This window comes from Thalassophryne amazonica, chromosome 19, assembly GCF_902500255.1.
Source record: "Thalassophryne amazonica chromosome 19, fThaAma1.1, whole genome shotgun sequence".
Taxonomy (NCBI): domain Eukaryota; kingdom Metazoa; phylum Chordata; class Actinopteri; order Batrachoidiformes; family Batrachoididae; genus Thalassophryne; species Thalassophryne amazonica.
In genome coordinates this window covers 33,564,675-33,577,583 of record NC_047121.1, presented here as the reverse complement: position 1 = coordinate 33,577,583, position 12,909 = coordinate 33,564,675, and the positions used below count along the sequence as shown (strand labels likewise).

Here is a 12,909-nt window from a genome sequence, read left to right as displayed (position 1 = left end):
GTAGTTCTGAGCTTTCTCAGAATCATCCTTACCACACAAAGTGAGATCTTGCATGGAATCTTAAACCGAGGGAGATTGACAGTCATCTTGTTTTTCTTCCACTTTCTAATAAATAATCATAACAGTTGTTGTCTTCTACCAAGCTGCTTGCCTGTTGTCCTGTAGTCCATCCCAGCCTTGTGCAGGTCTACAGTTTTGTCCTTGGTGTCCTTAGACAGCTCTTTGGTCTCGACTATGGTGGACAGGTTGGAGTGTGATTGATTGAGTGTGTGAACAGGTGTCTTTTATACAGGTAACAAGTTCAAACAGGTGCAATTAATACAGGTAAAGAGTGCAGAATAAGAGGGCTTCTTAAAGAAAAATTAACAGGTCTGTGAGAGCCAGAATTCTTTCTGGTTGGTAGGTGTTCAAATACTTATTTGCAGCAGTAACATACAAATAAATTATTTAAAAAATCATACATTGTGATTTCTGGATTTTATTTAGATTATGTCTCTCACAGTGGACATGCACCTAAGATGAAAATTTCAGACCCCTCCATGATTACTAAGTGGGAGAACTTGCAAAACCACAGGGTGTTCAAATACTTATTTTCCTCACTGTATGGGCCACTTATGCAATTTTTTTTTTTGTTTGTTTTCTGGCTGACATATTTTTGATCCTTTTGCATTGTGGCACTAATACAGTTCCAAAAACAAATAATGCCATAATTTATTCATATCAATAACTGAGCCACATTATGTCTGACCTTCAGGGATTCAACTAGTGCATCCATATGAAGTGCTTTTTTCTGACAGCTCCTCCTGTTCTCCTCCATCTCCTCCCTGAGGTACATGTCTCCATGCTGGATGTGACTGAGTTCCAGCAGGGCGCCACTGAAGCCCGTCTTCAGCTCCGACACCATGCACTGTAACTGAGAACAGAACAGATGCAGCATTCAGAAGTATTACAAATTATCTTTAAGTCACATTTAAATATGCACATGATCATATTTTTTGTTTGTCAAGCACACTCTAACATCAGAGGCATGTTTATGCTGCATCTGTTGCTTTTGCAAATAAGAGGTCAGCATGAAAAGCAAAGTGTGCCGTTAAATGAAGCCTGGCTGCTGAAGGTGGAGAGTACCTTGGAGATTTCTGTGACAAGTTCTGCCTCTTGAGGCTTCATGACCTGTGCAGGAAAAAAAACACACAAACACGCTTGTATGCAAACAGTGATTAATGTGCACAAACCTGTGATGCATCATTAAACTGAATCCTGATCCTCTTTCTGTCAAAATGCTCACTGAGTTATAATCTGCATTAATGTTGTTGCCTATCTGTGTCCACATAGACAACACACTGAAGTGGACTGTACACACAGACGCTGTGTATAAGAAAGGTCAGAGCTGACTGTACTTCCTCAGGAGGCTCAGATTTTTCAATGTCTGCGGAAATATGTTACAGATGTTTAATCATTCAGTGGTCTCCAGCATCATCGTCTATGCTGTAGGGTGCTGGGGCAGCAGGCTGAAGGCAGCTAAAATGAACAGACTTAACAAGCTCATCAGGAGGAGAGCCCGACCGATATATCGGCCGGCCGATATTATCGGCCGATATAAGCCCTTTTCAAAGTACTCACTATTGGCCGAAATTTTGCTGATAGAATGCCGATAATTTCTCATAAACAGAACAGTTACTGAAATAATGTTTGTGTCAGCAATGTAAAATGTCCTTGCACCATTTGTCCAGTAGATAGAGCTCTGACTCCATTCAACTGAGAGCTGCTTACATCCCTGCTTAAATGTGTTCATCACCAGCCCCCCGACACTGCAGTGATCAGCTTTTTTCTTTTGTAATGTTATTTATCTTTTCCTTAGAGATTAATGCAACTTTGCACAGATTTTTTTTTTTGTACTAGACTGTTCTTTGTTACTGTTCTTGAAAATTGCACAAATATACTACTGGGTCTTGTGAAAAGAAGCTTATTTTACTGTTACAAATATGATAGTTTCCTCACGTTATATCAGGGTCCGTGTTTTCTTGTTAAAATGTTCTACCAGCACTAAAATCAACCTCTGCTTGCACTAAGGTTGTTTGAAAGTTTTTTTGTTCTTGAAAGTTGCAGAATAGAAAAATAAAGGAGTGCTGTGAAAATAATGTTTCCTTAGTGTTTGTGTTTCTTTCCTCTCACAATTACTTGTCAGCAACTGAAAAAGTTTTTCTACCTGTAATATAACCTATATCTAAGTTGCAGCAACAAGAGGTACAAGATCAGATGTATTTCACAACTCTTTTTAAGGATTTGTATTTGCTAATTTCACAAAGGTTTAATTCTTGATTGCATTTTTTGAACTTGAAAATTCTTCTCTGTTATAAAGTTAATCAATATCGGCTGATTTATCAGCTATTGACAAATCAGCAGATTTATCGATTATCGGCATTTTTTTCATCCAAATATCGTTATCACCATCGGCCTCAAAAAATCCATATCGGTCGGGCTCTAATCAGGAGTACTGGCCCTGTCCTGGGAGTTGAGCTGGAGTCTGTGGTGGAGGTTTCAGAGAGGAGGATGTTGAGGAAACCACGCAGCATCCTGGACAACACCTCCCACCCCCTGCATGCCACATTGACATCCTGTTAGAGCATCTTCATTTGTAGACTGAGACCACCGAGGTGCACCATAGAACGCCACAAGAGGTCTTTCCTACCTGTGTCAGACTGTATAATTTCTCCCCCTTCTGCTAGATGAATACATAATGAACAGTTATTCAGAGTTATTAAGTGACTCAGAGTTATAAGAAATATTGTCAAACATCTTGTGCAAATGTCCTCCAATCATTTTGCAGAAATTTGATAGACTTATTGTAAAAAAAAATAAAAAAACAACAAAACATTGTTCACTGTTTATTGTTTCAGTACTCTGGCAAAATGATTTCCTTTGAGATTAATAAAGTTGATCTTATCTTAGCTGCAGGGACGTAGCCAACAACACTCAATAAGCGTTTGAGAATTGAGGACACTAATTGTTGAAGCTTTGTAGGTGGAATTCTTTCCCATTCTTGCTTGATATACAACTTCAGTTGTTCAACAGTCCCGGGTCTCCGTTGTCGTATTTTGCGCTTCATAATGCACCAAACATTTTCAATGGGAGACAGTTTTGGACTGCAGGCAGGCCAGTCTAGTACCCGCACTCTTTTACTATGAAGCAACGCTGTTGTAACACGTGCAGAATGTGGTTTGGCATTGTCTTTGTTGTGAAAGTGTAGTGACACTGACCCACAACAGGGGGCGCAAATGAACGGTCAATAGATGAGCCAAAAAGTAACAATTTAATGTTGTGAATGTGCACAACGAACATACAGACAATCTCAGAATATAACAGTCAATCCACAAAGGTGACATGTGGGCAGGCTCGAGGATAGAAGACGTCTGTCCTGAGAAGAGCCGGAACCACACGATTTCCGCCGCCACCGAACCTGGTGAATACTGGAGCCGCCAAGTCCCGAATTCCCAGGTGATCACCGTCCCTGACTGTCGGATCTGGTACTGCTAGCGAAGAACAAAGACAGTCAAGTGTGGGTGTGTGTACACCCCATAACAACAACGGTGGGAATGCCACCTCCACCTCTAACACACACTCGTGCAGCGTCTGTTTAACCACTTATCTGACGGACGTAGGACGAAACAGTCGCGACCCACGCCGGTCCTCTGGTTGACAGCTGCAAAACAATAGCTCTTAGAATCAATTACTACAGGCAGAGAAAGTTACCTCCATTGAAGTACGATATCTCGGCAACGAGGTGGAGATGACGTCTGGTCTTTATGGAGTGAGATGATGTAGAGTAGATGGGTGACAGCTGTCAAGAGATAATGAGTGACAGCTGTCACCCCCGGCTGTGTCCGTGGCAGCAGCGCCCTCTCATGCCTGAAGCCCGCACTTCAGGCAGGGCGCCCACTGGTGGTGGCGGCCCACACAACAGTCTTGCTGAAATAAGCAGGGACGTCCCTGATAAAAGATGTTGCTTGGATGGCAGCATGTGTTGCTCCAAAACCTGGATGTACCTTTCAGCATTGATGGTGCCATCACAGATGTGTAAGTTGTCCATGCCATGGGCACTAACACACCCCCATACCATCACAGATGCTGGCTTTTGAACTTTGCGCTGGTAACAATCTGGATGGTGTTTTTCCTCTTTTGTCCGGAGGACACGACGTCTATGATTTCCAAAAACAATGTGAAATGTGGACTCATCAGACCACAGCACACTTTTCCACTTTGTGTCTGTCCATTTCAGATGAGCTCAGGCCCAGAGAAGGCAGCGGCGTTTCTGGATGTCGTTGTTGTATGACTTTCGCTTTGCATGATAGAGTTTTAACTTGCACTTGTAGATGTAGTGACGAACTGTGTTAACTGACAATGGTTTTCTGAAGTGTTCCTGAGTCCACGTGGTAAGATCCTTTACACAATGATGTCGGTTTTTAATGCAGTGCCGCCTGAGGGATCAAAAATCATGGGCATTCAATTTTGGTTTTTGGCCTTGCTGCTTATGTGTAGAAAGTTCTCCAGATTCTCTGAATTTTCTGATTACATTATGGACTGTAGATGATGGAATCCCTAAATTCCTTGCAACTGAACATTGAGAAACACTGTTCTTAAACTGTTGGACTATTTTTTCATGCAGTTGTTCACAAAGTGGTGATCCTTGCCCCATCTTTGCTTGTGAACGGCTGAGCCTTTTGGGGATGCTCCATTTATACCCAGTCATGACATTCACCTGTTTCCAATTAACCTGTTCACCTGTGGAATGTTCCAGGTGTTCTTGAGTCTTTTGTTGCCCCTGTCTCAGAGTTTTGGAATTTTCACACAACATCCCAACTTCACTGGAATTGGGGTTGTATACAGGGGTGGCATTAAGTACCAGTGCACACATGAACAAATGCACATCACATTATCTTAACTAATTAATTAACAAAGCATCAGGATTACATCTCATGATCTATAAATTGTCATCATAGGGATTATAAGGTAAGACTTTCTCTAAGTAGATTAAGTGGGTATGAATGATACCCCACCAAGATTACCACATTACCCACCTCTACACAAACTACAAATACTTTTTGATAAGAACATGTTTCTCATGGAAGAGTTCAGTCTAAATCCTGCCTCTGGCTGGGCAGATTTCTATTCATAATTTACAATAATAGGGTGGCACATCAGATTACAGGACCCCCCCCCCCCCAGGAACATCCCTGGACCCACCCATGATCAGTTCAAAGAAATTAACAGAAGAGTTTAGAAAATGTGTTGACATATATTCTCCAAATGAAAAAAGAGGAACAGAGGTTAAATTTGTGGGAATGGGCATCTAAAAACATTTTGAAATCTGCAACAAACAAACAAACAGCAACATGGTATCGGTTTATGCACATGAAAGCAATGCTTCATTTAATATATAATAATGATAATTATTTTTGCACATATGCATAATGCGCAGTCAGCAGAACCCCCCATCCTGTCTGCACCCCTGAAGTGATTTGCACAGGGTGCGACATGGGTGGTCATGACATTTTAAGAAGAGAATGCAAATGATGTCAAAATGTAGAAATCCTCACTTCAAGCAGTTTGAAGGAGGTCCCCTTTAAACCCCTTTTCTGATTTGCGGTACCTGTTCAAGGAGCCCCTCTGCCAACAGAACAAACCTCACGACGCAAAAAAATAAAAAAAGAAAGGAAAAAAAAAAACAGGAAAATGCAATAAGCAAAAATCTATTTTTTTTTTTAAAGAGAAAGCGAAATCAAGTATATTAAAAATGAATATAAATTGCCAGCTCTGATTCGTGTAGGATAAAAATGTGCAGTTAATCACATTTTCATTGTGAGGTTGCAACACTATAGTGTACGGACAAGCCACTATAGATTTTTAATGATCTAAAACAAAACAAACAAACAAATAAATAAATAAATGAAACAAAACCTCTTCAAAAAAAAAAAAAAATCAAAAGGAAAGATCGACTGTTTTTGCAAAAAATGTCAAAAGAACACAAAGATAACTGACCTCAGCTACAGATCTGCAGTCCTGCTCCTCCACAAATTGGAAATAAAAAAGAGAAGTCCATCATACGACGCTCGGAATGTCGTTTGTCCTCTTGTGGAAGAAGAACTTAGTGCGACCAGCAGAGGTCGCTGTTCGCAGCTCTGCGATTTTTAAAGCAGAAAGCACGATACCTGTTTGCGCATTTTAATTCATTTCAACAGATCGTACTGCTTTAAGTAATTTCTAAAAGGTTTATATTACCTTTAATTGCATATTTAGTTGTGCGAAGGTAAGATTTTCAACAAACGTGAATTATAATATGTATATATGTGTTTATGTTTATTCTGATTAATACGAGGCACTTAGATAAACGCATTGTATTATAAAGTTATAGAAACAATTTCTAAACTTTGGTTTCACTGCACTCCGCCCGTCCTGTTCCGGCTGGTGTTGAGATCGAGCGCACACTTTGTCGAGTTGTCGAGGTGAAGGCGTGGCTAAACATCTCTTTCATCCGATTGGCTGCTCAACTCACGGAATTTTCAAATCGTATTGTAGCAACAGCCGTGTGGGTAGAGAGCTGTCAAAACAAGAACCGAGAGCCGCACACGGGTGAGAGATAATACTCAGAAAAATCTACATTAAGCTGTATATAATATATTTCGGATACTACTGCGCAGGGGTTTCTTTTTGATAAAGAAATTAAATTTTTAACATTTAGAGTACATCGTTGTGATATGTATTTCCGGAACAACCACGTAAAATGCAGTCGCATCAAAGACCAACCTGTCAACTCTCGTATTGTCTTTATTAATGATATATTTTGGATTAATGATGTAAAGCGCAGAAAGACAGATTAGCAGAAAGCCGTGTAGGTTAGCTAGCCTAGCATGCTGAGGGGGCGCGTGCTGCTTATTTTCTCGACATTTAGACGACTTTTGCTAATTTCTGTGATTTACTGTACAAATTACAGTACAAAATACAGTACAGCAGATGGATTAAAAAAAAATCAAGAGCACATACATACCTGTGATTGTGATTGTCCCTCCAACTACTGACAGGTAGATCTTTGACATCATAAGGAACATATCATGTATTTTTAAAGATTGCATGAAAGAAAAATTAAAAATTGAAATACTTTTCTGATCAAAAGACCACTTATCTATTACTTTTTGAGATATCTTTTCCAAAGTCAAAGACTTGTGCATTAATGTAGTACCTGCACATCCAGATCTCTTATCTTGCTTATCTTATCTAAATAAGATGTGGGTGATTACATAACCTCTACTCTTTCATTACTGTCAACCCATCCACAGCTTGAAACATCATTATTAAATTTGCAGATGACGTGAGTTATTTTATTTATGACAGAGAACAAGTCTCCACACAGGTAGGAGGCACACAACCTGGCAACAGCTTGCAGGCACAATAACCTTTTCTTAAACACCAAAAAAAATGAAAGACGTCGTAGCAGACTGCAGAACAACAAGAAAGAAAACACACAGATCAGCTGCATTAATGGAGAGGCTGTGGATTCAAGTTTCTGTGGGTCAACACAAAGGACCTCTTCCGTCAAACAGCAACTCTACTTCTTGAAAGATTATGGAGGATTAACCTTTCCCCAAAACCACTTCTGAACATATCTTCTCACATGACAGAGAGTGCGCTGATAGGTCAAAAAGGCAGCTACACCAAAACTCACAAGAAATAGTGTGTTGTGAAAGCACCAATGATGCGGCTTCCAGCAGCTGACCAACTTTACACTATAGCATTCACTGTCTAAGGCCAGCTTAGAACTTCTTCAAGGACAAACATCTTCTGTTTAAGCTCGACCAATCCTGCAGGCACTTCAGATCAATCTGTTCAACACAATTTGCAAATCTGAACTATTTCTGAATAGGACCTGGACCTCGTGCTGCTGCACAAGACTTCTGAAAATGCACAAAGCTGTGGTCTGGAAGTGGAAGTTGTTAAAATTTTAAAACTCTTCACAAAAATGAAATCCTAAATCAAATCCTTCTTTAAGCCTAATACTAACCCTAAATGACTTATATTAATATGCAATATGCTGGACATCTGACATGGGATTATGTCAGTTGTGGGAGTAAAAAAACAAAATCCACCATTGTCCCAGTTTGTAAACTGCATGAAAAAGATATATGCCTGAGCAAACTGAAAACTGCATCTTCCCCAAAGCTGTCACACTACTGAAATTTACTGACATCATGTCAGCTGACAACTGGCGACAGATAATGCCTTAATATTGTCTATAACCAGGTGTGCACAAAACTCATGCACATGTTGCTTGTCCGTGCTAAAAATGAATGATGCACAGTAGAACATGGGGCAGCGATGATGACAAATTGTAGGAAAAGCACTTCTGTGTTTTCTCTTGCACATAATTTATTCTTAGCACGCACAATCAACATGAGCACCAGTTATGTGCATGCCTGATCACAACCGTATGTATTGATGTTTCCAGTTATCTTTTGTTCTAATTCACTGAAATGTCTTTTTATAAATTTGAGGATATCACACTGATTTAGTAAGAGACATGTGACATCATGTTATTTTTACACCTGCTGTTTTCTGCCCAGTGCTGGGAATACAAAGATGGAAAGCCACAATATAACAATCCATTTAGTTGTGCACACTTCAAAATAATATAATTTTTTTTATTCAAGATGCATTCTAAATTGGATCACATATGTACTTTCATACAGAACAGAACAAAAACTGGATGGATTTTCACCAAGCTTGGTTTGAATATTGCAAAATTAGTGTCTCCAGAGAATTCAAGTTAAGGGTCAAGCAAAATGTACTGTTTATCAAAACCCTTTTACCATTATATCTCCACTATCAGTTTGGCGAGAGATTTGATACAAAAAAAGGGGCTTATATTCATTAGTAAAGTATTTGTGATCAATCAGTATGTGACTTCATTATGAAGTCGCAATATCAAGTCACATATAATTAAGAACTAATATCTCAGTGTGCAGAGCGCACAGGTGACGTGTCATTGTCTGTGCAGTTATCTCAAACATCAACACAGCTGAAGCCATGAGAACAAGTGAGTTTGACTCGTCCTCTGAAGAGGAGGAGGTTGGAGAGGAGGAACGGACTCCTCTAAACATCTCCTGGTAAGTTTCAGCAGATCTGCTCTTGGCTATGCGAGATTGTCGTATTTTCCGGACCATAAGTTGCATTACTAGTTTAGGAGGTCCTGCGACTTATATACCAAAAATTTAAAAGTTGGTTATTAATAATAGTAATTATAATGACTATTTATATAAACTTTCCCAACAATCAAAGCACTAAACAAAATACACTACAATAATAAAAGACTAGATGCCAGTAATAAAATATACACTACAACAATGCACAAAATTCCAAATTAGTGCTCATAACACAGAAAAGGGTATGATTCCCCCCCCCCCTTTTCAAGAGGCATTTTTTGACAGGTGCGACTTATACTCCAGAAAATACGGTATGTGCCACTATGATTTCAGTGTTTCAAATGGGTGCTGTGTTGATGTGTTTTTGCTCTGTTGCTGAATTTAAGGTTGCCTCTGTCCATAGTGGAATGCTCCCAGTTTGTAGGGATTTGTGCGTTACCAGGTGAAGTATTGTTTTACTACACTTGTTGAATTTGTGAAAGGATGATTGTAATGGGGAAATAAGTATTTTGTCTGAATTTAGGCTGCCGATTCAAAGACATCCGCAGAAGTCTGCAAGGAGACATCGGTAAGATGACTTTGTTCCCATTTTTTACTAGCAGATATGGTTCAATTAGATTTCATCAATTATTTGCACATTTTACAATTACTAGCATTTCACATACATCGCTTACAGATCTGGCATCATAGATGGTTCAGAGGTCAAACATTGACATCTTATTTGTACAAATCAGTGCACGTAAGTCAGGCATCCTTTTTTATGGAAAATAATTCAATTTTTTAAAGAAAAAATTCTGTAGCATTCAGCTTGTCAGATTACCTACTACGTGTTTCAAACATCATCTGGGTGCAACTACATCGAGGAAAAGGCAGAACTTTAAAGAACTTCATAATTTTAATTTATTTTTGTGTTGCATCTTTTTTTTCTCTCATTAAAAGACAATCTACAGAACCAGGGAGTGCAGGATGTGTTTGTGTTCTGCACCAGAGGAGAACTTCAGAAGTACAGGGTTCCATCCTTGCTGGAGGTCTACGAGCAGCGAGGCTTCACCGTTCACCACATGCCGTTCCCAGACGGAGACACTCCTGAGCTGGAGCAATGTTCCCAAATCCTCAAGGAACTTCAGCTCAACCTACAGAACAACAGGAGGACTGTGATCCAGTTAGTACCCAGTCTCTTCACACCAAGATATATCCTCATAATTTCTAAATATATTTATTCATTTAGTAATGCTGTGCTTTTTTTTTTATTCAGCTGTTATGGAGGTTTGGGACGCTCGGCATTGAGTAAGAATATTCTATCCATCCCCACATGTTGAAAGTTCTTACGTTTGTGTGTCACTGCTTGTACTACTTTTTTCTAATAGTACTTCATCTTACCAAGTTTAAAAATTGAGCGTTTAGACCTGCTGTGTACTGTCTTTGTCCTGTTCAGTCATCGCCTGTCTGCTGCTTCATCTCTCCTCAACACTGACGCCAAACGAAGCCATCGAGTTCCTGAGACAGCACAGAGGAGGAGGAGCCATACAAACCATAAAGGTTGAGTGGCTGGATCAATACTTTCAGAAACATGTAGTTTTTAAGATGGCTATGAATAATGTTTAATCTGAAACCATATTGTACAAAAATCTGTTTGTTTATTATTACTTTAGACCACTTTCCAAAACACACCATTTTTTGGGGGGGTTGATTGATGACACACGACCACACACACCGTATTTTTAAATTTGAGGTAATGTGGGATTATTTACAAACTAGTGTTTATTAAAGTGATGGGTTTTTTTTTTTATCGTTTTCCTTCAAATTGAACCCAAGAGGTTGGCAAGAACCCACTAAGAATGGTAACTCATTCTATACCTGAATAATAATTAAAAAAATGACCTCACTGCTGTATATTTCTAAATGTGCCCCTCTTTGCTTCATGTGGATATTTTATGCAAATGTTGTACTGTATTTTGATGGAAAACATTTTACACACATTGATGTAAGATTTATTTTAAAATGTGTGTAATTTCAAATATTCAAGAGCATAAAGTGCTAATACGTGGAGGTTGGAATAGACAGGTGTAAAATTTGGAGGAATTTTGTCAAAGTGTGGCACTTAAAATTTCTGATTTAAGAAGAGAATCTGACCAGCTCTGGACCAGGTTAAGTTTGTAGTTACCATGGTGGTCTCACCAGGTTAAGAGAACCATGTTTGTGTTGCTGAAAATCTTGGCTTTAGGCTTAACACACCTCACAAACCCACCAATCTCATTTCATAGTACACCCCTCATATCTTTGACACATTCCAGATTTACGCACCAGGAAGGTATTTTGGTAACATGCTAAACAAACATGTTATTGGCAGGTGTAGCCAGTTTGCTCAGTTCTATGAGATTGTAGAGCGGGCGACTCAGTGGGATAAGGAGCTGCACTCACCAATATATAGACCTGGGTTCAGTCTCTGTTATGCTACCTCTCTCTGTCTTGGGGGGGTGGGGGGGTGTTGATTGGGCACAATACCTACATTGTGCTGGTACCATCAGGCCCTGGGGCTGTTATGTTGCTGTGGAACTGATGTATTGCACAAAGTGAAAGGAATAATAGACGACCTCGGAATTCTTGAGCAAAACCTTAAACTTGAACAGTTAGTACCAGCAGTACAATGACCCCAAACCCACATCCAAGTCCAGTGGAAAGCGTTTGTGGAATTGCCCTCCTGAAATGAAGACCTTAAGAGCACCGTGGCGGATCATTGGTTAGTGCTCTTGAATCCCAGCAAGAAGGTCTGGGGTTCAGGTCTTCCCAGGCCCAGTTCCTTTCTGTGTGGAGTTTGTGTGAGTTTCCTCTCTCTCTCAAAAATATGGTTGCTTAGGGTCTGCTCCTTTCTCTGCTCCCCACTGCTCCGTGGTTGGATTGTGGCTAACAGTAGTTAGAAAAGGGTTTTTGCAGAGGACAAATTCTGTTGCATGTACAATAAAGACCCTGTTGAAAATTGATTGTGATGTATAATTTTGACCACGTGTTGATTTCAGAAAACCCAAAAGTTACAAGAAATCACTGAAAGCCCAGAATTGCCATGAGTGTATGAAAAACCAGTCTATGATGAAAATATCTGATTAGTGTGAACGTGGAAAACATAAAAGCAGTTTTGGAAAGTTGTCGGTGGTGATGTAAATTAATATAGAATAGAATGTCTTTGTCATTGTGCATACAAGCACAACGAAATTAAAAGTGCAATCTCACCTCAGGATGGATATACACAAACACTAAAACACAGTTCTTTCTCACACAATACAGAAATTGCATAAAAAGATTATTGTACAGTGGTATTTAGTGCACAAATGGCTCTTGCAACAAAGTTATTTTTCAGTCTGTTTTTGTTTTCAGTTCCTGTACTGTCTGCCTGATGGCAGCAGTTCAAACAGATGATGCCCAGGGTAGGAGGGGTCTCTGACTATGCAGTCTATTTCATAACTTTACTCTGTCATTCCTCCCCAGCAATACAACTTCGTCCATGAGTTCCGTGAGAGATTTACAGCCTACCAAGAACACAGCGGAGCATCCACAGAGCGCTCGGTGTCCCGGTGATTACTGAACGCCTCTTCAAATCAGTGCTGAAAATATTCTCTTCTATAGACTTGTTCATGTGCCAGTGATTCTCTTCAGATTGTATCATAATCGTGTTCTCTGACTGCACTTTATAAAACTGCTCTAATATATTTTATTCTCGCTG

The 12,909-nt window shown here is 39.6% G+C and overlaps 2 protein-coding genes across 2 annotated transcripts in view; one reads left to right on the top strand and one right to left on the bottom strand.

The window, feature by feature from the left end:
• Nucleotides 1–6,063, bottom strand: part of LOC117531884 — a 29,278-nt gene extending 23,215 nt beyond the window's left edge. Inside the window, exons 1-3 of the mRNA XM_034195076.1 lie at nucleotides 6,037–6,063; nucleotides 1,126–1,170; nucleotides 749–913 (exon numbers count right to left, since the gene is read on the bottom strand). Coding sequence (XP_034050967.1) covers nucleotides 749–913; nucleotides 1,126–1,167 — 207 coding nt within the window. The 5' untranslated portion in view covers nucleotides 1,168–1,170; nucleotides 6,037–6,063. The remainder of the gene's footprint in view (nucleotides 1–748; nucleotides 914–1,125; nucleotides 1,171–6,036) is intronic.
• A 485-nt stretch (nucleotides 6,064–6,548) lies between these two features.
• Nucleotides 6,549–12,909, top strand: cdkn3 (cyclin-dependent kinase inhibitor 3). The gene is made up of 8 exons (XM_034195010.1): nucleotides 6,549–6,627; nucleotides 9,047–9,155; nucleotides 9,578–9,633; nucleotides 9,715–9,759; nucleotides 10,131–10,353; nucleotides 10,447–10,478; nucleotides 10,627–10,730; nucleotides 12,675–12,909. Exons 2-8 carry the CDS (start codon nucleotides 9,076–9,078, stop codon nucleotides 12,762–12,764), a joined length of 630 nt encoding a protein of 209 aa, XP_034050901.1. The 5' UTR covers nucleotides 6,549–6,627; nucleotides 9,047–9,075; the 3' UTR covers nucleotides 12,765–12,909.

Bases quoted from the DNA above. Each gene is read 5' to 3' on its own strand.
- cdkn3 (XM_034195010.1), top strand. From the start codon at position 9,076: ATGAGAACAAGTGAGTTTGACTCGTCCTCTGAAGAGGAGGAGGTTGGA. The intron at 9,760-10,130 runs GTAAGATGACTT...TCTCATTAAAAG, and splicing joins AAGTCTGCAAGGAGACATCG to ACAATCTACAGAACCAGGGA. The intron at 10,479-10,626 runs GTAAGAATATTC...TGTCCTGTTCAG, and splicing joins TTTGGGACGCTCGGCATTGA to TCATCGCCTGTCTGCTGCTT.